The 27,372-nt window shown below is 41.1% G+C and overlaps 2 protein-coding genes across 21 annotated transcripts in view; both read right to left on the reverse strand.

The window, feature by feature from the left end:
* Positions 1–172: 172 nt before the first annotated feature.
* Positions 173–3,312, reverse strand: LOC116039433 (probable E3 ubiquitin-protein ligase TRIML1). The gene is made up of 5 exons (XM_035992769.1): positions 2,714–3,312; positions 2,330–2,563; positions 2,174–2,220; positions 1,951–2,093; positions 173–1,852 (listed from the first exon to the last, which is right to left on the reverse strand). Exons 2-5 carry the CDS (start codon positions 2,462–2,464, stop codon positions 1,290–1,292), a joined length of 888 nt encoding a protein of 295 aa, XP_035848662.1. The 5' UTR covers positions 2,465–2,563; positions 2,714–3,312; the 3' UTR covers positions 173–1,289.
* A 2,886-nt stretch (positions 3,313–6,198) lies between these two features.
* Positions 6,199–27,372, reverse strand: part of ablim1a (actin binding LIM protein 1a) — a 45,596-nt gene continuing 24,422 nt past the window's right edge. For 5 of the 20 annotated variants that reach the window (XM_031284302.2, XM_031284299.2, XM_031284293.2 and 2 more), the window contains exons 3-25: positions 27,117–27,300; positions 26,684–26,793; positions 24,518–24,644; positions 24,296–24,389; positions 22,203–22,290; positions 20,873–20,937; positions 19,713–19,790; positions 19,385–19,543; positions 19,117–19,161; positions 18,754–18,789; positions 18,489–18,618; positions 17,769–17,888; positions 16,876–16,980; positions 16,343–16,390; positions 15,374–15,514; positions 12,474–12,553; positions 12,147–12,270; positions 11,862–11,923; positions 9,447–9,507; positions 9,202–9,209; positions 8,600–8,674; positions 7,458–7,538; positions 6,199–7,248 (exon numbers count right to left, since the gene is read on the reverse strand). In XM_031284302.2, the coding sequence (XP_031140162.1) occupies positions 7,135–7,248; positions 7,458–7,538; positions 8,600–8,674; positions 9,202–9,209; positions 9,447–9,507; positions 11,862–11,923; positions 12,147–12,270; positions 12,474–12,553; positions 15,374–15,514; positions 16,343–16,390; positions 16,876–16,980; positions 17,769–17,888; positions 18,489–18,618; positions 18,754–18,789; positions 19,117–19,161; positions 19,385–19,543; positions 19,713–19,790; positions 20,873–20,937; positions 22,203–22,290; positions 24,296–24,389; positions 24,518–24,644; positions 26,684–26,793; positions 27,117–27,300 (2,135 nt within the window). In that variant the 3' untranslated portion in view covers positions 6,199–7,134. Of the gene's footprint in view, positions 7,249–7,403; positions 7,539–8,599; positions 8,675–9,201; positions 9,210–9,446; positions 9,508–11,861; positions 11,924–12,146; positions 12,271–12,473; positions 12,554–15,373; positions 15,515–16,342; positions 16,391–16,875; positions 16,981–17,768; positions 17,889–18,488; positions 18,619–18,753; positions 18,790–19,116; positions 19,162–19,384; positions 19,544–19,712; positions 19,791–20,872; positions 20,938–22,202; positions 22,291–24,295; positions 24,390–24,517; positions 24,645–24,956; positions 25,054–26,683; positions 26,794–27,116; positions 27,301–27,372 lie in introns of those variants that run through there. The other 15 variants (XM_031284306.2, XM_031284297.2, XM_031284309.2 and 12 more) reach the window with 11 other exon arrangements.

Consider the following 27,372-nt stretch of genomic DNA (forward strand, 5'->3'; position numbering starts at 1 on the left):
TGGCTCAGTGGGTAGAGCAGGCGCACATATATTTAGAGGTTTATGCCTCGACGCAGAGGTCCAGGGTTCGACTCCGACTTGTGACGATTTACTGCGTGTCTCTCTCCCCTCTTTCTCACCTGTCCTGTCCGTTAAAGGTGGAAAAAGCCCAAAAAATGATCTTTAAAAAAACTGAATTGTCATGTGGTACAGATATCCACGGTGTCCAGAGGATACATTGTACTGTATGTCTTTAGTGATTCCCTGTCTTTTCCTCTATAGCGCCACCAACAGGTCAAATGTGACTGTTATGTGAAAATATCTCAACATCTACTGGATAGAATAAACAGACATTCATGGTCCCCAGAGGAAGAATCCCCCATGAGGTAGCGATGTTACGTTTAACGAACGATCTGATGCTCCTTGGTACGAACGAAGGGAATTGAGTTGTACTCGGTGAAAGCTGTTCTTTTTATTGTTGCATGAAGTGTTGCATGATTTGCATTCAAGGCAAGGCGATTTTATTTACATAACACATTTCATTTGAGAGTAAATTCAAAGCAGTAAATTCACTGACATAAGCAGAGGAATGTGCTGTCACTGTGTGTAATGTTTGTAATGCAGATCCTTGACCATAGGTCGTAATTTTGTGCTGCTGAACCTAATCCAAACATGGGAAATTAAATTGTATTGGTGGGATGTCTAAATTGAAATCTGATCCCTAATCAGAAACAATGAGATGAGTTGAGTGCTAACAGACAATCCTGCTGCATTTTCTATAATTATACCAGCAATTATAAAAACAAAAATCCATAATATATTATCTTTTTGGCTAAATTAAATACAAATAAAATAGAATGAATACAAAATGATGCACAAGTGTATATATCTATATTTATATAGATATATATATTATATTTTGGTTCTTGTTGCTTTCACACAGAATTCAAATGCAGAAGTGTGATTATCTTCAATTAAACCACGACAATCCAAATAGGTTACACTTCTTATTCTAATAAATTGTTTAGTCCAGCAACCAATTATTACTGTTCATACTGTGAATGTTTCATATTCTCAAAAATCTGGTAGCCTATTATGACACCGAAAGCATCGGTAACAGATTCATTGTTTTATTTAATTAGTGACATATTCTTCATTAAATGTTTAGTCGAAGGACATTTTTTTTTTTTTTTTATAAATAAAGCCATTACTTGCCTATAAACTTTTATAATTGGTGCATTATTGAAAAGTAGGGCCTTAGCAACAAATTACTAAAAGCTTTTCTGTGGAGCCTCGAAGCTAATCAGAGATCACTGGTGAGATGGAGCATTACAGATCACAATAGGCTGCGCATTGGTGCCATTGTGGTCATGGCCAGGACACAGAGCCAGGTGGAGGCAGTCTGAGAAGGTTCCTGCACAGAAGGAGAACAACGGCGTCATGTTCTCTGCCTCAAGAAACGTCACCAATCCTGCGGGGAAACTACACAAAACACCAATCCGACAGAAGCGTTTTGTGAAAGGCAGCTGATGGGGCACCCCTCCGTGCCAGGCTGTATACTCCCCATCAAAGAACTCCACACACCAGGACTCGTCCCCCCGGCCCAGCCAGCAGTCCTCAGTGGTGCCCTTGCGGGGAATGTTGGGATAGGTGACGCCCAGCTCCCAGTAAGTCTTCCCAGTCACATCAATCTCCCAGTAATGGTGGCCGAAGCTGAATCCTTGCAAGCTGATGACATTGAGGGTGGTGTCAAAGCGTCCAGGGAGGTCAGGAAGTTGCTGCCAGGTGTCTGTATAGATGGCGCTGTCCCCATGGGGGGAGATGATCAGCTTTGGATGGGCCGTCTCCGGGTCCAAACACACCTCGCTGGAATCTGGAGACACATATTTAACAACGTTTATACAGAAAAACCTACAGGAGGTCAAGTTGTGGTTAGAAACACTACTGTATAGAAATATTGTGTGAACTGACAACTCTTGGTGAAGCTCTTGATTATAGGCGTCTGTGAGCTGATCAGCAGGAGCATGTTGTTGGCGAGGCTGAGGATCTGCTCGGCTTTAGCTTCGTCCAGCCTCACACTGCTCGGGTCTGTGCTGTTTAGCAGATCCATCACTCTGGAAGAGGCAGACCACAGTGAGAAACATCAGCTGCTGCTCCATTTCTTTTATTATTAATTAAAGAGTTGATTCCATACCTTTCCACTGTCTCCGTGTCTTGCTGCTCAGGGTATGAAAAGAAAGACTAAAGAAAAGGAAATTAAATGCACTTTAAAAGCAAATTTAAACATTTTTTAGTTCTCATACACAAATGAGAAACCGTATTTGGTCCACTGGACATTAAGTTGAATCACCATTGTATCAGGGTCTGTGTCGGTCTGGTCCATTGCCACAGTGAGTCTGGCCAGGTCCTGCTCTATCTGCTGGATTAGAGAACAGTTTCTTTCCATCAGCCCATCCAGGGCAGAGACTGCAGCCCGCTCCTCCATCTCCAGGTGGGACAAGGTGATCCTCAGGTCCTCGTCCAGGATGGCCCTGATCTCCAGATATTTCCGTATGATGTTCTCTCTTATCACCGTGGACCTTTTCTGAGTCAGGCATAAGCATGTATCAGTTCATTATACCTGCCTGATCACAGGTGTGATTTAACATTCAACTGTATCAAATATGAAAATACAGACAGAAAAAATTCATGTTGTGGTAAAATTTCCACACTGACTGGTCTGAACACAACTTACTGTGATTTCTGATTGCCGTGCTGCCAGTTTTTTCAGTCTGTATTTCACGGCTTCCCTTTGCCTCTTTAGACACTCCTGTTGCTTTTCTAATGTCTCCTGTAGAAAGAGTTGCAAACATATTCAACACAGCTCAAATCAACACCAGCCAGACAGATTCTTTGTGAAGTGCAGCTGCAGAAGCAGTTTATTATGCAGCTGGATGTACAAAGCAACAAAGCCGAGATCGACTGACAGGAGTGTGTTTACTGTGACAACCATCTTGTCTTCAGTATTTCTCTTCGACTGTTTATTACAAGGCACACCACATTGTGTGCATTTTTGAGACTGTGTTTTCATATGGTACAGTTTTCTGTAGCCGCGCTGAAGGCTTTGCTGTGTTGCTGCTCCCTTATCAAGCTGATGCCCATTGATTTCCTTATTTCTATTACATGACTGGTCTGGCACACTGCAGTGTTGTGACGCTAGAAGCAGGCATCTCTCTTCCATATTCCAAGTGTCAGTGTTTGTCAGTGCTGCCTTCTCCAGGAGGAAAATTATGATTGTTGTGTCCACAGTCACTCACATTTGTCCCATAATAATTCCCCCTGTGACTGAATGAGGCCACACTGCAGCTATCACAGCATTCACTGCACAAGTGATGAATTAGATAGCTAAGGAGAATATTTTTGTCATGATATTTTATGATCCATACTGGCATGTTTGTGCATTTATTACTACACATTGCTTTATGCGTTATACAACCGTTGATATTTTCCAAAGCTACTGTGGTTTTCTACATTGTTAAAATCCCCCTTCATTCAAAAACACATTTTCGGTTAATGGGCTCATCTGCTGAAGGAGGAAAGATTCTCTGTGATCACCTTAAATTTCAGTTTAAGATGCTTATGTATAGGAAGGATTTAAACTAGTTTGGAAACTAATCGTGGTCCAGTATACAACTTACACAAGTGTGATGTAAAAACCAGTGGTGGAAAGTAATTATTTACTCAAATACTGAGTACAATTTGAAGGTACTTTTCTTCAGTATTTCCATTTTCTGCTACTTTATATTTAACTACTACACTACATCTCAGAGATAAATATTATACTTTTCACTCCACTTTATTTGATAACTTAAGTTACTTTGCAGATTCAGATTGATAATAGAAAAGGCAAAAGAAATGTTTTATAAAGAGATAAAGTAGGCTATACAAAATGAGCTGCAACATTAAAGGTGCTGTAGGATTGTGAAGATCCAGGACTTAGCCAAAAAATTTGAACATCGACAACTTCTCAGTCCCTCCCCCCTTTGCTGCTGAAGCCCAAACGGTCTCCTAAGCCCCTCCCCCACAAGGGAGAGCTGTGTACGATAGAGCGTGTGTGAAAAGGGGCGAAGGGGAGGAAACCTATCTGCAGCTTGTGCGTGGGGAAGGGGGAGGGGAGGACGCTATGAAATGCGTGTGCATGAGCAGTGATTGACATGCAGTTAGACCCCCCCCCCCCCCCGGCCCTGATTGGAGCATCTGAACAGGGAGCGGTGGATTTTTGCAAATCGCACTACAGGCTGTAGGTGGTGCTAGAGGAGCCAGTTTTTTTTTTTTTATTACCTGCTTCATGTAGTTCTACTGGAACATAGGGTCAGTTTCAGCAAATATGACAGAAAGTTAGTAAAGTCTTACCTACTGCACCTTTAAAGTGATGAACACATGAATGTACCAAGAGTTATAATATATATTATTCTGAAATGGTCCATTCTGCATAATGAGTACTTTAACTTTTGGTACTTTAAGTATATTTTGATACTAATACTTATGTACTTTTACTTAAGTAAACATTTGAATGCATGCATTTTAATTGTAACAGAATAATCTGTGGTATTGCTACAGTAGGCTCCTTTTACTTAAGATGTGAGACAGCTTCTGTTCTATGAACATCACTTGCATATTCATTGATTCTGGATTTTTCAGTGAGGGAGAAGGAGTAGATGCAATTTTAAGAATTTCTAACTGATTTTCGAACTGATTTTGTGGGGGAAATATATCAGATGCAAATTATTCAGAGTATTTTATATGTCTTCAAATGAGTCGGGAGTGAATCTTTAAAGGTGCAGTAGGTAAGACTTAGAGAACTAACTTTCTGTCATATTTGCTGAAACTGACCCTATGTTCCAGTAGAACTACATGAAGCAGGTCAATTAAAAGAAATCCAGCTCCTCTGGCACCACCTACTGCCTGTAGTGCAATTTGCAAAAATCCACAGCTCCCTGTTCAGCTGCTCCAATCAGGGCCAGGGGGGGTGTCTAACTGCATGTCAATCACTGCTCATGCACACGCATTCATTCTCCCTTGTGGGGGGAGGGGCTTAGGAGACCATTTTGGGCTTTAGCAAAAAGGGGGGAGGGACTGAGAATTTGTTGATGTTCAAATTTTTTGTCTAAGTCCTGGACCTTCCCAATCCTACCTACAGCACCTTTAACTGTGATTCTCCTAAGATTCAGGGAGCCACTGTTTAGTTCATTTCAGGATAGTATGAAAATTTGAATTGCAGAGACTTTAAACATGCTTGTCCACGTGAGTTATCCACTCAATTGAATATAAGTTTCCTTGCTTTTTTTCTGTTACATTATCATTGTAGGGTAATTAAGTCAATATCAAACATTGTCTTAAAAAGTCTTCAGGGTAGTATGGGTGTTTTATGGTATTGTCCAGATGACATCTGATATTTAAAAAGAGTAAGCTGCTTTACAGCACTGCTTTAATAAATATCATGTTGGAAACAAAAACCCCAGGGGACAAACAATAGGAAATCATGAATATCACAAAAACATTTAACAATTCATTTTTATAGTTTCTTGCATTAAAGAGGTTGTTAAGGCTGCCAGTCTCGAATGTCTTTACTTCTCAAATGCACATGAAAGCATCTGGAGGTGTTCAAATAATTAGCCTATTGTTAACGCACAAAGATAACTAACAAAACAGATAGCTAACCAAACAGAATGTTATTTAATGTTCCCAGTGAGGCATTGTTTCTGAAGAAAGATTTAAATATTTAATATAAACCATATACCGATGCTTGGAATGAAGAAAACCCTTATTTAATCTAAAAAAAAAAAAGAAATGGCACGCTTTGGGAAATGGTCAGTTATTTATGCAGTACATGATGTGTTCCAAAGTGGCTTTCAAGACACAATCTGTAACGAAGTTTCAATTTTGGCAATAATTAGAATAATGACTGAATGTTTTACTTGGTGGTTGTTGTTGACTAGTCTGTGTTTTGACATCAGAGACATCATTTCCCCACACTAAACTGAGATGCAGCTGTAAAGATGTTTCCTCACAGGGGGCCCCAACTAATGTTTGTGTAGAAAGTCAATAGACCTCACTGTCTGATTGGTCTCATAAAAGTCCCCAGACCACCTCTCACCCTGTGTACCATCACAGAACCGGTGTGTTTATTGGTGAAATGCAAAGAAGAAAACAGAGAACAGAAAAGAGGCAGTGGGTACCTTTGGTATAGCTGAGGATCATATGGTTCATGGTGATTTAAAGCTTTATTGGCTTAGATTTCAATACAACAAATGGCAGTGTGGGTTTTATAAAACAGTACTTTCAAATACAGTTGCTTCTCACATTAGTTGTTTTATCTATTTGTTGGTTACTGTATGTTGGTTACGGCACTAAAATATATTAAGATTTGTACTTCCAATACATGTAAAGGGAAAGTGTCTGGCCATGTTAATGAGAGCCTGAGAAGAGAGACATTTTCTTTTTGTCAGGGTCAAGATGGGAAAGGAGACTGGCGATGTGTAGGTGCTCAGATGATTCATTTCCATGTAGATCCGTTAAAACAGTTGATGAGTGAGATGACTGCTTTTCCAGTGTCTTTTCTTTTTAAATGTTTTTATTCAAAGACTCACTGAGCCGATTCTTGTGAATTTTGGACTAAAACTGTTTCAGCCCAAGCGAAGGAAAGCTGACACATGTTCAAGCTACGAGCATGGACATTTCGTAACGATGCCATGAGGTTCTACTGTACTTACAAAGTTCCACAGGAATCAACAGCAACAAATAGTAGGAAGAAACAAGCAAATAAGAAAGGAAAGCAGTTCCACTCAAAAGCAAAGCAAGAAGTAAAACGAGCGCAGTCAAACCAAATAACATGATCCTATTTCCCATTCATTTTCATTCTTTGTCATTTTTGAACATGGAAGAGATTCCCATTCCTTGTTTCCTGTGCAAGTCCAACTGGACAAAATCATTCAGGCACAGTCTCAGGAAGCATCAGAGCAAAAAAGAGTCCATTCCATGGCTTCCTTGGTTATGCCAGGATAAAACAAAAAAAAACAACAGAAGAAATAGGAAATAAACCAAAACCTACATCTAGATTACAGTTGTTGTGTGCTATCTGAATGAATGTACAGTATGTGCATGCTGCTCTGAGTGCTAGAAGAGCTTGGCCTTCTTTTTCATGTCGTTGCGTTTCCACAGGGGAAGCCTGTCAAACTCCTGGATCTCCATTCCAAAGATGTCAAAGAACTTTTCAGGTGCTAAGTGGCGCTAGAATTGAGAACAAAGGTGGACAAAACAAAGGAGGGGAAGGTGGGAGGGAGTTAGCACCAAAGCCACAAAAAGGGGCCACTGCAAAGATGACAAGAAGCAATGGCTACTGCACATTCCTTGCTACAATTTTATTTGTGTAACATGTTATTTACACAAAGTAGAGAAATCCAGTATCAATTGCGGACAGTCAGGTGGAAATCTGATACCTCCAGTCTGGTTCTGTCCACATCCCTGGGCAGTTTAGCTCTCCCTCTACTGGTTATCATGAGCATTTCATAGGGATACACCTTCAGAAGGAGACACTCGTCAGTCAACAGGTTCAAATCTACGTACAAGCTGGAGTTAAGTTTCAAAAACTTGCAAAGCATTATTTTTTTAATCAAACTAATCTATCAAATTTGGATATTTGTATAGTTCTGACTGTGACAGAGGGAACACTGGGTGGGAGAACAGGTATGTGACAGGAGGCCAACTGGGAGTGAGAGCTGTTTTTCAGGTTGTTGGGGAAATGCAGGGTTCTATGGTGTGCACACTTTTTTCGGTGTAGAAACGTGCAACAGATTAGGTTAGGGCAAAAACATGAAAACAGAGTTATGTAGCGGGCTGTATTTTTAGAGTTATTTAATGCAAACTAAAAAAAAACACCAGTAATGTAGGCCAAGTAAATCCACATGGGAATGGTCGTCCTGGAAAACTGAGATGCTTCTACTTTTCTAAATAACTTATCCCCTCTGTACAAGAAGAAACTGGTAAATGATAGTTGTTAATTTAGCTGAAATGCTCAATAATAAGCAACAAGAAGTCCTTTGAGGCCTCTGACCAACTCATATCAACACAGTAATGTACAATCACTTATATACTACGCAGTATATAGTGATATGAGTTGTTTGAATGACAATCTGGGCGATGGATTGTCCACTGTATGCTGCATACAGTATCCAGCCACTTTAAGTCAAAGCTATGTGCAGATGAGCATGGAGAAGCCAGCATGCTAAGCGTGACTCGGTAGCTCCTAAAGCAGCATGCTGAATCTGGAACCCAGCTAATGTGAGTCTTTCACCTCCAGTAAAAATCTAATTTAGTTCCCTATTTCTTCCACCAATGTCCCCCGCACTACGAGGGTGAATACAACATGCTAATCATTTCATTTCATCCTCCTCTTTTGGGCTGGTCTCTTTTATTTCTTAGTCTAATTCTCGAGTTCAGACTGTTTCTAAATTAGTTGCAAAATGTGTCCTCATTTACAAGTTAAAATGCACTAAAATAAGTGAACAATGTATAAATGTTGTAACATATTTTAGTGTAGATTACAATGTTATCATCAGTACAAAAAGAAGAATATACTTGCTTTTGGTTCCAACATATTAGGCATAGATACTCCCCTGTCCATCCTTGCAAGTGCTGCACGGCCATCCTTAATGTGCTAAAGAATAAAAGATACAAGAATGTAATATAGTGGAAGGGGACTGCAGGGTTAATGGCATGAAAATGTCCACTGTGGGCACAGTTTTCGCTGGATGGAGCAAGTAGCTTGGATACTGTTCCGTATCTTAATTAGTATTTGAGATGGGCAGTTGTTTCTGAATGTCTACAGAATGTCTCTGTAGTTTTTTTTTTTCTATGGTGAATTTTAAAATCATATATTTAAATGTGACATTTAGCTTGAGTCATAAGATTGGCAAACAACACTCAAAACAAGACATGAGGCGATGGTTGTACATTGCATTTACAGAACACTGGTTCAGCTACTGGGCAGTGCATGTTTGGGCATTTTGAAATCACTACACTGCATGCCCTGTAGTTGACATTAAATCCAACAGTGATGCAAGCATGTAGCAGTAGTGGGCGGTGTGCATTCAGGGCAAGGTGCCTCTTGCAACCCATGAGCAAGCAAGTATATAATGCAAGGTGAGGAAGCATGCCATGTGAAAAAGCAGATGAGAGACATACCTGAAACTCTGCAGGACAACATGGGACAGAAAATGAGACTCACAGTTAATGGTTTTGCTATCAAATCCCCTGCCAGGCTACTATCTACAACACTGTTGTCCCTGAATCATTATGCAAGTATTTCAAAATGCATGTCCATTTATGTACACGTAGCAAGCCATTTCGGAATAATACTGATGCTGAATAGCTCTGGTGACATTGGCAAGAGATTTGCTTGGTGGCCACATTCTGGTAGCAGCTCTCACCTCTGCCTCCTCCACACATGTCACCATAGCTGTTGTACTGGGTGAAATCTGTTGACTGGGGCTGTGGGGACACAGATAACAGTACATCAATATTAACATATGGGTATTTTGATGCTGATTTAGGACCAGAATAGGGTTTGAATGTAATTCAATGTATGCATGTAATTTTCTGTCGCTCGGGGTCTCTCATTAAAAAAACAACAAAAGATGGAGCAATGCCGTCATTGCAGTCAGCTTCTCCCGATTAGGTGTTCATCTTTCAGGAGGCTTTTACTGGGAGCCGAATTATCCGCAGAGGTCTCATCTTCTCTAAAACAAACGGAGCAGGTAATTTAAACTGGTAAAAACACTGAATAAAGCAGTCCGTCCAGGATTTCGCGATGTCGCGATCACGCCAATTCACGGAAATTCATCCAATCACCGCGAATTTGTTCGACTCGCAATTTTGACCAATCACCGCAAGTTTTCCGCAAATTTGACCAATAACCTGAAGTTTCCCGCGACTTCAACCAATCCCAGCAGTCCTACATGCCGTCAGTATGTGACTCTGAGAGCCAATGACCAAGCGGCAGTGAGAACGGCCACGGGTTGATCATTTCCTTGTTTCTAATGAAGACGAGGCATGTGTGACTGACTCGAACATCTCACATTTACCAAAACGTACAGCGAAAGACATGTGCAAAACATTTCAGACCGTCCTGCCAACCTGTATATATTTTAACATCAATGTACGCTGTAAAGTTTTTTCTCTTTAAAGTCACTGAAAGCTGCTGCTGTTTCAATCCTGTCGGCTCTCTTCAGCGGGCAGGGCTGCTGCTCCGTTCCCCCTGCGACTGACACACGCACACACACACAATCACACACAATCATACACAATCACACACAATCACACACGGTGGCTGCAGGAAAAACCAGAGATGAGACAACACGATGACCTAAATTGAGGACAGCTACGCTCGTTATTGTAAGTGCAATGATAAGTTAAAGTCCAATAAGTACTTTATCAAACCGTATGAATGTGTGTCCCAGGCCAGGAAATGAAATTAACTAACAATGTAAAGATCAACAAGCCACTGACACATATGTTCAGATTTGATTCATTCAATATATTATTATTTTTTGTCTTAAACCCACCAGCCATTTTCATATTATACCAACATTTGCAGCATCCTGAGCCTTTTTGTTAAGGTTACTAGGAAATCTCAGCCCAGAGTAATTTTATTCTCCACAAAACAAGTTTCCTTTTTCTTTTTAAAGAACTATAAAAAAAAACAACTGCAACTTTCACTGTTTCCCGCAACTTCATTGCATCAAACATACAAAAGACATTGCAACTTTTATCACAACTTTTTACAAAAGCTCCCGCGAAATCAGGCATTTTGGGCCGCAATAATCTCAAAAAAAGGCCACAAAATCCTGGAGGGACTGATAAAGCAGTTTTTCATAAAAAAATCAGTGTTTCTCCGACGCTGTTTGGCATGTCGGCGGAGAGGCTGGAGCAGAGCTGCTGCTGGCTCAGCTTGTTTCACTGATACAGTAGTCTATATCCACGATGTTCCACTTCCAGGATTGCTCCATTGCTGCCGGAAATTCCACCGGATTTCACTCTTTTCGGCCAGATGTCCGGTACCTTCCACTTTCTTTGTGTTGGCATTTTAAACTCTGGTGGATTTATGACGACTATGATTAACTGCTCCTCAGATCTCTGCAGGGTAAATCCAGACAGCTAGCTAGACTATCTGTGCAATCTGAGTTTTCTCTCGCACAACTAAAACAACCTTTGAATGTACACGTTCCCCCAAAACAAGTTCCTTCCCGAGGCTATTTTGCAGTGCCACCGTGGCTCCGCCCGGAGCTTAGCACCCCCCAGGACAATTGTGATTGGTTTAAAGAAATGCCAACAAACCAGAGCACGTTTTTCTCCCATCCCGGAATGCTGAGTGGATTAGCCAGACCCTCCTTCGCTGTGCTGTGCTGTGCTGTGCTGTGGAGGAGGGTCTGGCAAAGCAAGACTACTGACTAGACTACTGTAATTTAAAATGTCCAATGACTAAAATCCTTAATCTGGTTACGCTGACGCATACCAAAGGAGATATGACGCCACTGACAGACAACTGCAACTGTCTTTGATTAAAATGACAGATTCAGATGATGTAAGTACACAACTCAACAAAATATATAACATAGGACTATTCGTTATTAGACAGTTACATATTATATCTTTAATTATAATAACTATGTGTAAAACGTGTATAATAATTCTGGCATTGGTGACATGATATTATGCATTTAACATGCAATTTCTGCTTCTTGGATTTTTCTGAGAAGCCGATTTTTCTGATTGTCATCGATCTGCATTCAGCTGTCTGTGTTACATAATCAACAGCAATCTTGTTAGTATGAGTGAGCTCTCACCCGGTGCAGCCCATTCCTTCCATAGCCAGGCAGAGAGTTAGTTTTGGTTGGAGAAGTTGGATCTGAAACATAAATAATGTTCAAATTTATATTTGGATTTAAAAAGATCATGAACATTTTACAAGGACAGGGAATTTTCAAATCACAAATTGAGGCTATTTCGTAACATGTGACAGTAAAACAAATGCAACAATCTACTAGGTGCTATATAGCTCAGACCATGTGTTACAGTACATTGCTGACAGCCTTTTTTTTTGCATATTAGCTGATGAAGCTGCTCTGTACCTGCGTCACAGTTGGTCTGTTTGGGGTCGTAGCGCTGAGCAGAGAGGCTACGTGCGTGACGCTCCCTGATCTCCTCTTTTTCCATCTCCTCCTTCAGTATGAGCTTCCCCAAACCAGACTGAATCTACACAAACACACATACACACACACACACACACACACACACACACACACATAACATCAAATAACGTACAGTATATCCACAGATAAACATCAATCTATGAAACAAACATTAAGGATACAAAGCATGCATGTATGGCTTTCATCTCAGGCATGTGACAGTCAAAGACAGATGTTAAGTTGAAGATTCAAAGTTATCTCACTGACCTTGCTGAGATGTTCCTCGTGGAGCTGCTTTCTTTTCAAGGCCTCTTCCTCGTCCTCTTCTCTGGAACGTCTCCTCCCTTCTGTACCCACAGGTGGCGTACACAAGCCCAAAAAGTTACATAAAACACATATACACGCACACATAAAGACACACACGCATCCATGCTTCACATGTACTTATATGTATAGTACAACCAGATCAAATGCTTCATCATCAAATGAAGAGAAAGACAGTAGAGTATAGACAGTAAATGAGGAATAGGTGGATGGAGGAACACAAATGTGAGACAGAGGTGACGAGACAGACAAACAGAGGGACTTATTGGAATATTTGGCTACGCTGACATGACAGATGTTTACACTTCATCATTTATGTCAAGATTTTACTGGATGTCAAATACACAGAACAGCACAATGTAAGACAGACAGACAAAAGTCAGTTTGAAGTCAGTCTCAGTTATCTCTGTCCAAGTCATTTGTGGCACTATTGTGTATAGCTAGTGCACCCATCATGTGCAGTAAGTGAGCGTAAAATGGTGAAACTGATGCTACCTCAAGCAGAAAATAATATGTCAGCAACAGAAACCAAACAACGCTCCTGCTTTTATGCAAGCAAAACTAAAAGGCAAATACTGTAACGCCTTATGAAAGCGTGAGCTCGAGTGAAGCAAGGATGCAGTTAAAGGGTAACTTTGGTATTTTTCAACCTGGACCCTATTTTCCCATGTTTTGGTGTCTAAGTGACTCATGGGAACAGCATTTTTTTTAAATTGGTCCGATATTAAGCAGGACCGCTGGAGTCGACAGCGGCAAAACAAGCTGCAATGTAACATTAAAGCTATAGTGCGTAGTTTCTGTCACCCCCATGAGGAATTCTAAGTAATGACAACAAAACTGTCGGCGGGTCCACATGATACAAGCCTTCCGTGATCGCGCACCACCCCCACCCCTCCTTCACACAGTTGCTAGTAGCCAAGGAGGACATGGAGGATTAAAAAAACATGATGGACTCTTCAGAAGAGGTAATTATCTTCACTCGAGTTTCTGCACGTGAAAGTCACCGAACGCCACAATCTTCTGAACATAGCTATACCAAGAAGAAGAAAAAGAAAAAGAAGAAGAAGTTCCACTCTCTCGTTACTTCCGGCTTCTGAACTGATTGCAGTTCCACTCTTGATCCATATAGGGGCGAGTGCAGAATGAATTGGACTCTATGGAGCTATACCCCTCAAAATCCACTTTTCTCAGGATATACTTTTTTGTCTAGTAATTTGAATGTTGCATTCGAAAGGGGAAGCTAAGAAAATACACACTGCTGGGTGTTAGATTTTTTTAAAGTGGCTTTTTTGTTCTAAAAAGCCTTGTAAAATGTCAATGACGTCATACACATACACAGTCAGAGATACTGCTTTACGGCAAGCTCTGAGTCGCTTCCTTTTTTCTCTCGAGGCATCGACAACACAGCTAACAGGTAAGGCTCTCCCTGTCAATACACATGCTAGAAAGAGTTTTGCTAATGTTTTAAAGACCACGCCGAAATATTCACTCTGACATTCTGGTTCTGCTTCGGATCTATGATCGTAATCAGTCCTTCAATGACCAATCAGCATTCATTAGCAAAATGCTAGCGCGTTATGGGCAACAACGACTCAACCTGTAAGAAATCAAAAGGACATAAGTATTCGTTCATTCAACTTTGGACGTATAATCCATGTTGAACTTGCAAAAACTACAATCAAATCTGAGATTTCTCAACGACAATCCGTCTAGCTCCATAGAGTCCCATTCATTTTGCACTGGATTGCGATCACCCCCAGTGGAACTGCAACCAAATTCTGTACAATGGGGCTGAATAGGGAGTGGAAAGGCTTTCCGTAGACCGGCTTTGGCCATACTGAGAAATACAGAGAGAGTTGTGTGGAGCTGATAGTCTTAATTAGCTTTGTAGCAACTCATTTGGCAATGGCTTGAATGTAACGGACGTTCGTTAATATCAAAAAGTTACGCGCTAAAGCTTTAATGGGCAATTCACACCTCTAATTTAGGTCCACAAAATGTGCTTGTTTTACCACTGACATGCTCAGATTATTATTATTATTATTATTATTATTATTGTTATTATTATTACTGTCTGAGGACATTAAGGAAAGGTTCTGTACAGAGGTCGAACTTTTTGTTAAAGAGTAAGATCCTTTTTGTTTAACATGAAACAGCCCCCGAAATCGCTTCATTTAAATAAACAGTAATTTTATCACCATAAAACCCACTTAATTCAAAGTCGACAGAAACAAAATAAAACTATCAAAAGCTGTCTTGGTTCGTCTTTCCACTGTTCCAACAATCACCACTCTGGTTTGGTTGGAATAAACTTTTAATTCACCCATTTACATGGGAAAATACTCTGGCTCTATACACACTAAAAGTATTGTTTCTTTTAATGGAGCCTGGTGAGTTTGGCAATGGCGATTTTGGGGCTGGTTCTGGGTAAACAAAAAGGATCTTACTCTTTGATAAAAAGGTCTATAACTGTAGGGATCCTCTCTATAATGTTTTCAGACACTTATAATAACAATCTAAGCCTGACAATGGCAAAAAAACAGCACTTGTAGTGGACGTAAATTGACGATGCCCATTTGTCCTATAGGATTACATTGCAGCTTTGCGGCTGCCGATTACAGTGTTGTCGCTCAATACTAGACCAATTTTAAAGAGTTTTGTTTACATTAGTCACGTAGACACCAATGCATAGGAAAATAGGGTCCAGGTTGAAAAATACCGAAATCACCTTTTAAGCTTTTGGGGCAGTTGGAGGAGAGAAACAATAGTTAGGTTGTGGTGAGGTGTCTTTTGTACCCCTAGAAGGTAGCAGTGCAAGCATGCCCATCAGGAGCCTACTGTACCTAATACAGCGAGAGAGCAGGGCCAAAGGTCGCCCTCACTCCGTGAGCTGTCATCCGGAGAGGGAGCATGGGCAGCGGGGAAGGTGGCAGATCTGATGATGTCATCACCAGACTTGCTTTGACGTGCTATGGCATCTGTATCTAGGTTGGTAACCATGGGAACTGATCTATCAGTGTCTGGGTCACAGTCTCAACCACAGGTAAACATTGAAGCACCATCTGATCGTCATACTCAAGGATCATTCAAACCTGGGTCGTCCAGGTTTAAAATAGATGCTGTCTACAATGCAAAAGAAAATTCTTTCCTAACAAGTCAATGAATTTTGGATAAAACTTTAAATATAATCAGTAAGTGGTGCAAGTGGAAAAGGGTAAGTGTGGTTTTAAGGATGTTTCAAGGATGATTTTAGTGACATCTTGCACAAGCAAGATTGCACCTGTTCTGTGAAACATCACCTAATTGAGCAAGGGAAATTTGCTCAGGCCATTGACATATTTTTTCAGTTCCATTTTAAAGCCAGACTATGTAACTTTTGAAAAATTAAGCAATAAAACGCTTCTTCCATTCAATATGCTCATGGGTTTTGCTGCTCCAGCCTCACTTGATCTGGTATGACCACTGCAGGGGCTAATGTTAGCTAACATTAGCAGGTAGATATTACAGTGTAAGTCATAGTCTGCTGACTTTATCGCAATTCTCCACTTGTGCTATTGTGTACAGATTACATTGTAGCCTGTCAGAGATTGCAACTGACTCTTGGAATTAACCTGAAATTGTCACAACTCCGCAAAAGTTACATCATCTCGCTTTAAGAAAACTATAACATTACTGTGACTTGTTAAGAGACAAACTAACCCGGCTATATATAACATAATTACCAAGACGCATTACTCTGAATTTTTACTCAGACAGACATTTTCCCTTCTCTTTTTACAGTAAAACATGCAATACTAGAGAAGGAAAGGTACCATGTTGTTTGTAGATGGGTGGTTTTCTGTAGATGTTGCTCCCCTGATCTGAAAACATTCAAACGCAGACAGAAAAGACATTTACAGAGTATACAGTGCCTCTATTATACAAGTTAAAAATCTATTGTAAACATCTCAACACCAAGCAATGACGCATAGGGATTACACTGAATTTCACCCTTTTTCCTTTGATACATCTGTATAGTTGTGAAAGAAGAGGGGAAAAAGCAAAAGCTGATCCCAAATGGAATATAATGACAGAGATAGATAGATAGATAGATAGATAGATAGATAGAGAGAGAGAGAGAGAGAGAGAGAGATAGATAGATAGATAGATAGATAGATAGATAGATAGATAGATAGATAGATAGATAGATAGATAGATAGATAGAGAGAGAGAGAGAGAGAGAGAGAGAGAGAGAGAGAGAGAGAGAGAGAGATAGATAGATAGATAGATAGATAGATAGATAGATAGATAGATAGATAGATAGAAAGAAGGGGCGAGCAGTGACAGGGTGCGCTCCAGCTCCTACCTGGGAGGTGGAAATGTTTAGGGGTCAGAGAGAGAGGCGGGGTGACCGGCCGGCTGTCGGGCCTGAGCGGGAGGGGGGAACTCCGGCCACTCAGCGGGTCAGTGCCTCCAGTGAGAAGAACCAAGAACAGAACATAAGCAGGGATACTAAAGGGGAACCACAGTCTGAATGGTGCAACACACAGGGACCAACGGGACCAGTTGAAGTCACTTAAAGTGAATGGGCGACATTGTGGTTGCTTTTGATAAATGCAGTTCATGGAGCTGTGTGCTCTGTGCATGATGAAGGTACAAAGGCAGAGCAAACTGGCAGAGTTTAAAATAGCAAGATTGGGAAATGAGTCATGAACTATAATGTCTGTTAGTCAGTTGTATAATCTGAATTCACTGTTCAATAAGAGTTCACGCTTAAGAAGTTAATAACTCCCAGCATGCAGCGGCAAACTTATATTACAAAACCCTTTCTTTTTATCTCAGCCTTACAGTTTACTGGAGTGTGGAGACTCATTCTGACGAAAAAGTCATCCATCACACAACATTCGGCGAGCTGTCAGTTTGGATATTGGATTTGGATTGCTAGTATCTCTCAAGTACTGTACATGCAAAGCTGCAAAAACACAAACACAAAGAGCCAGTCAGCTACTTTGGCAGAGGCTGTGATAGTCAAAGGTGAAAAACTGCATGCTAGTAAGTGAAGAATCAGTGCCTTGGCTGCATGGGTTTGACCAAGACCATTCAGGATGGCAGATGTAGTCTAATGAGAAATGGCGATGGATCCAAAATGACAGATGGGGCATTGACGGGAGGTGGTATCCCAGGTGGCGATGGAAATGATGTTTTGCCGTCTGGGGGGGGGGGGGGGCGCAGCGGAGAGGAGTGGAGTGGGGCCCTTACCTTGGCTATGGGGGAGGAAGTGGTGTCTGAAAGGGGAGGTGGGGCGGGAGTCACTATTTCTGGAGCCCACACTGTTACTGCACAAGGAGGAGCAGAGTTTCTGCATGCCTGTCAGAGCCTCTGCAGGGAGGGAGGGTGTGGGACAGGGGGCAAAACCCCAGGACCAGGCAGCAGAGGTGGACGGTGTGGAGAGGAGATAGAAGGTGAGAAGGTGAGGGACAAAAGAAAAGGGAGATATACAGGAATCACATGTAAAAAAAGAGGAAATAAAAGACACCCAAAGTGAGAGGTAAGGAGTATTCAAGATGAACAGTAAGAAACAAGAAAGAGTGTTAGACTTTCAAATTAAACTTTTTAATGGAAAGAATAGCAAACACAGGAGAAGTTGTGTTGTTGAAGGCACAAAATTGACTTTAAGGTTGTTATCCTGCAAAAAGATGGCTTGTCCATCATGACAAAGCAAAAATCAATAACATACATTAACAACCCAAAGTCAATTTTGGTGACGTTCCCCTTTAAAGTGGTCAACAGATCAGAAGGAAGGAGGGAAGTGAGAACCTTAAGGTGGAGGGTCAGTGAACTCATTCACAGTGTTTTAACATCGACCTGAGCAGTAAAGATCTCATCGATCCATATATATAAAAAACCCACAGATTTAATCACAGACAATGTAACAATACACATTGTGCGCACACACGCACATACATTACACATACTCACCTGGCCTGTGAAAATGCTGTGGTGACCTTAACAAGGTGGGGGTGTAACCATGGCGATTATAAACTGGCGATCCTATGGAGCCCTGACTAGTGGACCTTTGGAGGATGCGTTCCCTCCTGTCGTAAGAGCCCTAACACACACACACACACACACACACACACACACACACACAGGTTATTACACATACTGCTGGGATTAATGAGACATTATATACAGTATTTAAATCGCATACAGGGGACAGTTGACAAAAAAATGTTATGCTCACCTCACCAGGTAGGGTTGGTGACATGTTTCTTGAAAACTAGTAAGAATCAAACAAGTCTGAATTATAACTTTGTTGTTAAGACCTTCTTTGAAAACAAGACAGTTTATCTAGCTAATGTTAGACTGTTCTATAGAGGCAAAAGCCCAGAAACAACCAGACAAAAATATATGAGTATCATAATGTATGATACACCTGGGTGTTAACAGGCTTTAAAAAAAACACTGCTCTGTACCAGGACTGAGAATCTGCTGATCTTCCACATTTGGCAAGCTGTGTAGCTACAACGTAAATGGTTTCCCTTTTATATGATGCACACCCCTGTTCTTTCATTTATCATCATCACCGCACGTAGACGTATCTCACCTTGTCATCGGGCAAGGGGGAACGCTCCCTCCTGGCAGTGTGGAGCTGTGAGGGACACCAAAGTTTAGTACTGCCTTAAAGCTTTTATTACAGCATGAAAAAAGACATCTTTGTGTTTTGTTTTTGAGGAAAAGCCTTACTAGAGGGAAACTTAGCCAACAACAAAACAGAGGATAATTTGATGACTATTTCTCTTAGTGCACAGTACTCTATGTGCATAAAGATGGCATGCATGCAGGAAAAAGGTGCATGGCGTCTGTGTGTTTACCTCTCCCAAATTCTCTCCTCTCTCCTCCCTCTCATCCAGGGAGGTGGTGTACAAAGGTTCATAGGTAATAAGATCAGGGCGCTCAATGTCATAAATGGCTTTGACTTTTGGAATGGCAGCTAGGTCTCGGTAATCAAGGATCTCATTGTCTACTTTTGCCTAGGGAGACAAATAAAGACAAACATGCATACACACACAAGGGTAAAGGGAGATTACCACTGTAGAACATTCTATTACCGAACAAGGTGTAACTGTCAAAATTGGCTGTTATATAAAAGGGAACTTCTGGCGAGTAACAAGTGACATATAAGTCTAAAATATTTCTTACATAGATCGTGTGACCCGGTGAGCCAGGTATGCTTGAACCAGGTCTGGAACAAATACTCTCGGATGACGACCTCGTAGGCTGTGAAAAGAAAAACACACAAGTCACAATGACGTCAGTCACGTTACGTCATTCTCCCATGATCCACAGCCCCCTGCCATCTGCACATAACCGTGATTATTACCCAAAACACTCCAACATTCGGCTTTTATACTGTACGAGCGATGAGAGGGAATTGCAAACCCTGTTTTTAGGTTTCATTAATAACATGAGGTACTTTGAAATACCAACATGTCATTTCATGATTAGGTCATTCATTTGCAAATTTGCAAAGTGAATGAGTACTTTGGCACTGTAGATTTATGTTCTTAAGAACCTCATGCCTGTTTGTGGGAAATGAACAGTTTGGATGGCAGCAGCAGGTCTGAATGTAGCGTAATTAAATGAGCTTGTCACCTAATGGGTGAATGGGGATTTGGAAAAGACGAATTAGGCATCTGGGATTTCTGCTCCTCCAAATGTGTGCATAATCTTTGTCTCATGCACCTTTGATATGAGCATATAATAAGGTGTTAATAGACAAGACTGAATGGCTCCATATGACACACAGAGAGGGCACTGCAGGCTGTCCCCAGCAGGTGGCAGCATACAGTGCTGTACAGTGTCTCATGTACATGGTGGAACACAGGATGATGCCATCTCATAGCCAATAGCGAATACAGTACCTGCCTTTGTGTTTTTTGGAGGAATAAGAGGGACGGAGGCAATAGCTGTGGAGGAAGGGAGAGGGGGGTTCACAGGACATCACACAGGGGTTGTGCCTCTCCAGCCTGACTCACAGTTCACACATACATCAAGGTGAACATGTGGACATGTAAATATGCACATGAACAAATAATTTATACAAGCATGCAAAGGCGCACACACACACACACACACACACACACACACACACCGCCTCAATAGGCAAATTATGTAAACCACAGTAGGTTAAGGTTTAACAGTTCATCGAGGGAGCAGGAACAGCCCATGCAGAATCCCTGGTTACATATTCCAAATTTCTATCATTTCTAGGAAAATACTGTCATGAGACATGAACAGAAAGGTGCTTTCAGTCAAGACAAAGTCATGGACAATGGAGTCAGTGACGCCCAAATTCCTACCCGCTCCCTGTGTCTCTCCTCTGTTCTGGTGGTGTTCTTGCAGCCAGGATGCCACACTGTTGATCCTGAGGAGGAAAGATGGAGAGAATATACATTTAGAGCAACACATGGAAATAAATTATATTCACATTATTTAAAAAAAAAATGGTTGCATTTATGACTACCTGTGTTCCAAAAGTGTGTTTGAACTGTTCTGAGACACATTGCTGTTGTTAATATGCATATTCTGCATATACATACAGATGGGTGACAAATGGGTTATTACATGGGTTATTAACAGACTTAATTAATGGCTGTCTTTGGTACACAGTACATAAATGTAATGTAAAAATGTACAATGTAAAAGATTATATAAATTCCTGCACACACACAACACTTGGTGTATTAAAAATTCAACATTTCGGTCATAGATCTTCATCAAATATAGCAATAGCAATATCAAGCATCAAACTCATTAATATGAAATCAATATGAAACATCATCTTTACACTACAGCCAAAGGATGCAGCAACTAATCAAAAAAAGTCACATCAATAATAACAATTACACCATCACTAATTGAGAGAAAAATAAAAAATAAAATCACTTATTTTTTTATTGCCAGTCCAGTAAAAAACATTAAAATTGTTTTTATTGTTTATAACTCTCATTTTAGTGATTTTTTTTTGTAATTGTCTCAGGTGTTTGTGATATGACCCCGTCATGAAGGTCTATGACTGAAATGTTGCATTTTTAATACACTTAGTGCTGACCTTGTGCAGGAAAAAACTTATAAATGAGTGTAGACACAAATGCAGATGCTTCTACACAACACAAAATATAAGGGGTCACTGAGTATGAAGAAAATTATGTGAATCTTATGCTATGGCCTTAACAGAACACCTTTTTTGGAGATTTTGGAGTGACATCAGACAGCATTCTCCACCACCATCATCAAAAAACCAAATGAGAGAATATCTTTGGAAATAATTGTAGTCTCTTTAGTAGTTTTAGAGATTTATAAAAGGAGCATTAAAGCTGCTCTTTTGGCTTGTGAGGACTAAGACGGTGGAATTAGTACAGCATGGACATAAACGCTCAGTACACAGTGTCAGCAGCACAGCATACAAGCAGACATATCACACAATAAATAATAATTTTCTTAAATTTGTCACCAAACTCCGACAATACTAAATTATGCTATTTAATCACCATGCAGACAGGTTTCACACCCCTAAGCCATACTCCACCTACAGAGGAGCATGCAATTCTTCAGTTTCTGTTAACAATGACTAAAAGTGAACTAATAACGTTTTCATGCGGCAGTGACAATGCAGGTAGGTCCGCTCACCTTGCAGATACATCTCTTCTCCTTCTGTGAACATCTGATTGCACCTGCTGCATCTCGCACAGCTGGGGTGGTAGTGCTTATCTCCTGCCTGGAAAACACAGAGCGCACAGAACAGACTTGACATCACAGGAAAATGAAGCCTGCAGTTAAAGTGAGTGAAGCGGAGCTGCAACTTCCAGGAAATAACCCAGTGCTCTAACTGCACTCAGCTACACTTCTTCCCTGTAACACCCAAACCCTGTAGGGATAGTTTCATCAGTCCCGGTGTAACTACTCTCTCTCCCTTCAAGAACTGTTGAGGAAATTGTTGCGCTGGGCAGCTGCTGGTGAATATGTTCCCCTTAGACTGCTCTGCAGGTTTAATGTAAATAAGGTGTTTCTCAACAGTTCGTGGGGGAATGTGAAATCATTTAATGTATTCCAGTCATATTCTCTTTCAGTTCTCTTTCATGCTCTTTCTCTTTCAAGAAAAAAAACATGTTTGTTAAATATGGCCACCATGACATCTGCCTGTTTGACACAATCAACCTGTATTCTATATCTGAGTGATCCTCTTTGCGATAACCTGCATAATGCAATCCAATAAAATTATCTGACGACTAGAGCGCCTACATTTCCATCACTACATTGATGTGGCACTTTGCATGTAAAGAGACCCATTTAAAAAGGCTATGTGACTTTGACCGGGGAGTGATAAAATACCCAAATGAAATTGTGCCTGCTGTATAACAACCCTCAGTATCATTTCAGCTAGCAAGTGGACACTCAGCGATATGGAGAAACTGACTAATATTTGCATTTTTACATTTTACAGAGTGGCTATAACAAGCACTTCACAGCACCTCCTACCCAATACTCTCCTCAAATACACTGTAAAACAGAATCTCTCTCTCAGGGATAATAAAGGTGCTTGTGCTATATGTGTAGTATGCCATTAAATACTCTCCCTATTTCTCTCAGCTGTTAATAGCTACATTAATTTCCCCTGCATTAATAAGCCATTCACTCCCAGAGGAGCAAACAGTATGCATACCCACCGATGGCTACACGGTATTTGACCTGGGTCTTGGGTCAGTGATTAGACTATCAGACAGACTGCTATGGATTTGGCCACACTGATCCATTGGCAGCAGCTCAGGGGTGAGATGCTAAGGCCTTTTCCGATTGTCATAAAGGCCTGCCTTAGTGCTGGATTACTTTAAGCCTGGCTGGCTAGCAGTGACATTTTCATACCATTAAATGACACATAACTCAGTGTCTGATTGGATCACTGTCTGCAGAACAGACAGGCCAGCACTTGTTTAAGACACCAGTGAGGGATAGAGGTGTTGTTTTACATAAACTCGGCTCAGACAACGTTAATAACGTTTAAACAGACTTTTATAACAGCTGCATGACATACAGTATTGATGAATAATGATCCCTTTCTAAATGTCAGATCACATTAGGTGTTAGGTAATATTGATATAATTTGTGGCAAAGCGAGCTATGGCCGTGTGCAAGCACGTGTATTTAGGCAGAGTTGGAAAGACCTAAAAAATTAAAAAAAGAATTAATCTTTTAGTTGAATGCCTACATGTCGAGAGTCTATTTGGCTCTGTGACGAAGAGACATTACACCCGAGATTATCAAACTACATTTCACAATTTCACTCCTATGAACATCCTCTGTCTGTATGGGTAGCAGAATTTAGACAGTACAACCAACTCTCAAACTGTGCTCTTAACTATGTGTTGACTTATTTCTGTAAATCCACATAATGCAAACATTTATTTGAAACTTTAGGTTCATTTTCCAAAAGTAGCTGCAATAATTGTAGTCCTTAAATAAACATTAAAGACTGTGAAGTCATTGTGAAAGCATTTGTTCCCTTAAAATTCTTTCAAACTTACCTCAGGCAGGATTCATATGAAATCCAAGTGCGCAATTAATAGTCTTTTTACAAAAGCATACATCAGGCTGGACAGAGAGACATCAGCCTGTACTAGGGAGCCAATCAGAGGATGTTGAAGTTGAAGAATGTGATGTGTGTGTGTGTGTGTGTGTGTGTGTGTGTGTGTGTGTGTGTGTGTGTGTGTGTGTGTGTGCCTTACCTCTAGCACCTTCCCTGTGATGAACTGATGACACGCCTCACACTGAACTCCAAAATGGATCTGGTAGTCCTTCTCACAGTAGGGGGCGCCGTCCCTGAGAGGAGACAGCCAAATCTAAGTAGCAGGGACTTGACAGTGAAATATCACAATGTGTGTGTGAACCTCATGCAGGCCTAAATTTGACCAAGTAGCCTGTAATTACAGTAAATATGAGCTGCTTACTTGCTGATGTACTCCCCGGTCAGCACTTTGGTGCAGGCCTTACACTTAAAGCAGCCCAGATGCCACTGTTTGTCCAATGCTAGAAGAGCCTGTCCGTTCTTAATGTCTCGACCACATCCTGCACAATCTGCGGAAAAGCAAAAGTGGCATGGCTTAAAAACACAAATAAATCAAGTGTTCTCACAACACAAACTAAAAGAAAATACAATAACAGAGCAAGGAAATAACTGTGTGTTATATAGTGATATAATAATCGCTGGAAGGTTTGTTTCATGTAAAAACACAGCCTTTAATGGGCTCGCAATATTAACAAATGCAAATTATAGCATGCAAAGAATAAGACATCTTGTCAGTTCTGACCCAAAACACTAGAGGGTGATAGAAGGTAACCAGCAATGTTCTGACAGCTGCCTCTTTCTATCATCCACATCTTTCTTACCATGGCTCTAAAAGCTCCATCCATATCCAAGTGGGATCCTGAGGCTCTAAAAGTGCAAGAGGTTGGTTTCCAAACGAACAATCTTCCTGTCATCTCTTCTTTAATGAATAGAGGATGAAAGCAACACAGAGCCCGCTACAACCACAGGGGACGATAACTGCGTAAGGCATAACGAGGTTGCGATGATGACGTGAGGAGAATCAGCATGCCTTATTTATAGGTGACCTTGTCTAAAAGCTCTTCAAACACCAACAGAGATACCAGTGGGGGTGAGAGAGAGAGAGAGAGAGAGAGAGAGAGAGAGAACAGGAGGAGGGAGGATGAGAGGAGTTGGAAGAGGAGGGGTTTTATGGTTGCACATTCCCTGTTCCAGAGAAAGGGAAATGCCTTTTGAGAGATATGCTTATCCGCCATCTTGCTGAGAGTTAAAGAAGAATGAAGAAGAAGATGAATTTCATTGTCTGCTCAATCAATATGAAGCTACAGCCAGTATTCACTAAGCTTAGCTTAGCTTAGCTTATGTTAGCGGCTGCTAGAAACGAGGGCAAACATTAGCCTGGCTCTGTTCAAAGTTACTAAAATCTGCCTACGAGCACCTCTAAAGCTCACTAGTTAAAATGTTTTATCTCGTTTGTTTAATTCGTACAAAAAGTATGGTTAGGTTTGCTAAGCTAAGCTAACCGGTGCTGGCCTCAAAGCTATAGTGCGTAGTTTCTGTCGCCCCCATGAGGAATTCTAAGTAATGACAACAAAACTGTCGGCGGGTCCACATGATACAAGCCTTCCGTGATCGCGCACCGCCCCCACCCCTCCTCCACGCAGTTGCTAGTAGCCAAGGAGGACACGGAGGATTTAAAAAAAAAAAACATGATGGACTCTTCAGAAGAGGTAATTATCTTCACTCGAGTTTCTGCGTGGGAAAGTCACCGGACGCCACAATCTTCTGAACATAGCCATACTGAAAAATACAGAGAGAGTTGTGTGGAGCTGATAGTCTTAATTAGCTTTGTAGCAACTCATTTGGCAATGGCTTGAATGTAACTGACGTTTATTAATAACAAAAAGTTACGCACTAAAGCCTTAAGCTTCATATTTAATGTACAGATATGAGTGGTATCAATCTTCTCAGATAGCTCTCAGAAAGAACATGTGTAGTGTATTTCCCAATGTCAAACTATTCCTTTAGTAGTTTAGTAAGGTTGGAGAAGTCATCACTTAGTAACATTTTCAAACACAAGCTGTGTCTCATTTTATACATACTTCCCCACATTACCACTAGTATTACTACTACAACTACTACCACCAATAGCAGTACTACATTTTTGGTTTGGAAACTTCTAGATCTCCACTAGTATTCAAAGTGAATTTTTGTTGGTTTGAACAATGTTTGGCTTCACAGCACAAGTTGTTAATGAATCATGACTCAACACGCTCAACCAGGCGAGCTAACCAGGTGCCCCGCGATTATGGCAAATTAAATTGATGCTAATAATGTGTGGGCAAGATGATGTCAACCTGAAAATCGTTTTTCACAGCACAAATATCAACATAAACATTCAACAAACAATGGAGAATTTTTCTTTTTCTTTAAATAATCCACTTTCACTATGAATCCTACTGTGAACCTGCCAATTCTGTGTGGAAGCCAAAATAGCACAATGTGAAAGTGAATGCCTTCCTGTGCATTAAACCAGTGTGCATGTGTTTATTAGACAATAGCAACTTACTGCTGGAGCCCAGGATGTCCTTTGGTCCCGGAGACATGGGCTCAACACAGTACTGACACAGGCAGTCCTTCCCATTAAAGGTCACCCTGTCCCCGGCGGGGAACGGTCGTCTGGAAGAGGGGTGACATGAACAATTGGTCAACAAGACATGAGCTGCAGCCTGTGGTAAATGTAAGAGTTATTTATTTGTGGCTCGCAGGCTGTCTGATGGTGAAGATGACAGGACCTGATGATATGGATGTGTGTAAACACTGTGCGCCTAAGGAGGCCATTTAGTCAGATGATGCAGACGTGACACTGTCTACTGGTATTGCTGACATCTTTGATTTCAACAACCGTCCATCAGTTCACATGATTCTGAGCAGAATTTCATAATTACTGTATTGGAAAGGTTCACACAAATGCAAGAAAGTAAGGTGCCTGTTTGTCTTACTTGCAGATGGTGCAGACGAAGCAGGCAGGGTGGTAGGTCTTGCCCAGGGCAGTGACCACTTCCCCCTCCACAAAGTCCCCACAGCCATTGCAGCGTGTGCCGTGCATGCGTTGGTAGTCCAGCGTGCACAGATAATCTCCATTCTTCATGAAGAAGCCCCCCTGGGCGAGGTCACAGCCACATACTGTACGGGACACACACATTGGCACTCTGCGAGTCAGGTCATTTACCCATATAGCACATAACACAGCCAACC

Source organism: Sander lucioperca, chromosome 15, assembly GCF_008315115.2.
Source record: "Sander lucioperca isolate FBNREF2018 chromosome 15, SLUC_FBN_1.2, whole genome shotgun sequence".
NCBI classification, from domain to species: domain Eukaryota; kingdom Metazoa; phylum Chordata; class Actinopteri; order Perciformes; family Percidae; genus Sander; species Sander lucioperca.

Coding starts and splice junctions, on each gene's coding strand:
- LOC116039433 (XM_035992769.1), bottom strand. CDS start 2,464: ATGGAGGAGCGGGCTGCAGTCTCTGCCCTGGATGGGCTGATGGAAAGA. Junction 2,221..2,329: donor ACACAGACCCTGATACAATG/GTGATTCAACTT, acceptor CCTTTTCTTTAG/TCTTTCTTTTCATACCCTGA. Junction 1,853..1,950: donor CAAGAGCTTCACCAAGAGTT/GTCAGTTCACAC, acceptor ATGTGTCTCCAG/ATTCCAGCGAGGTGTGTTTG.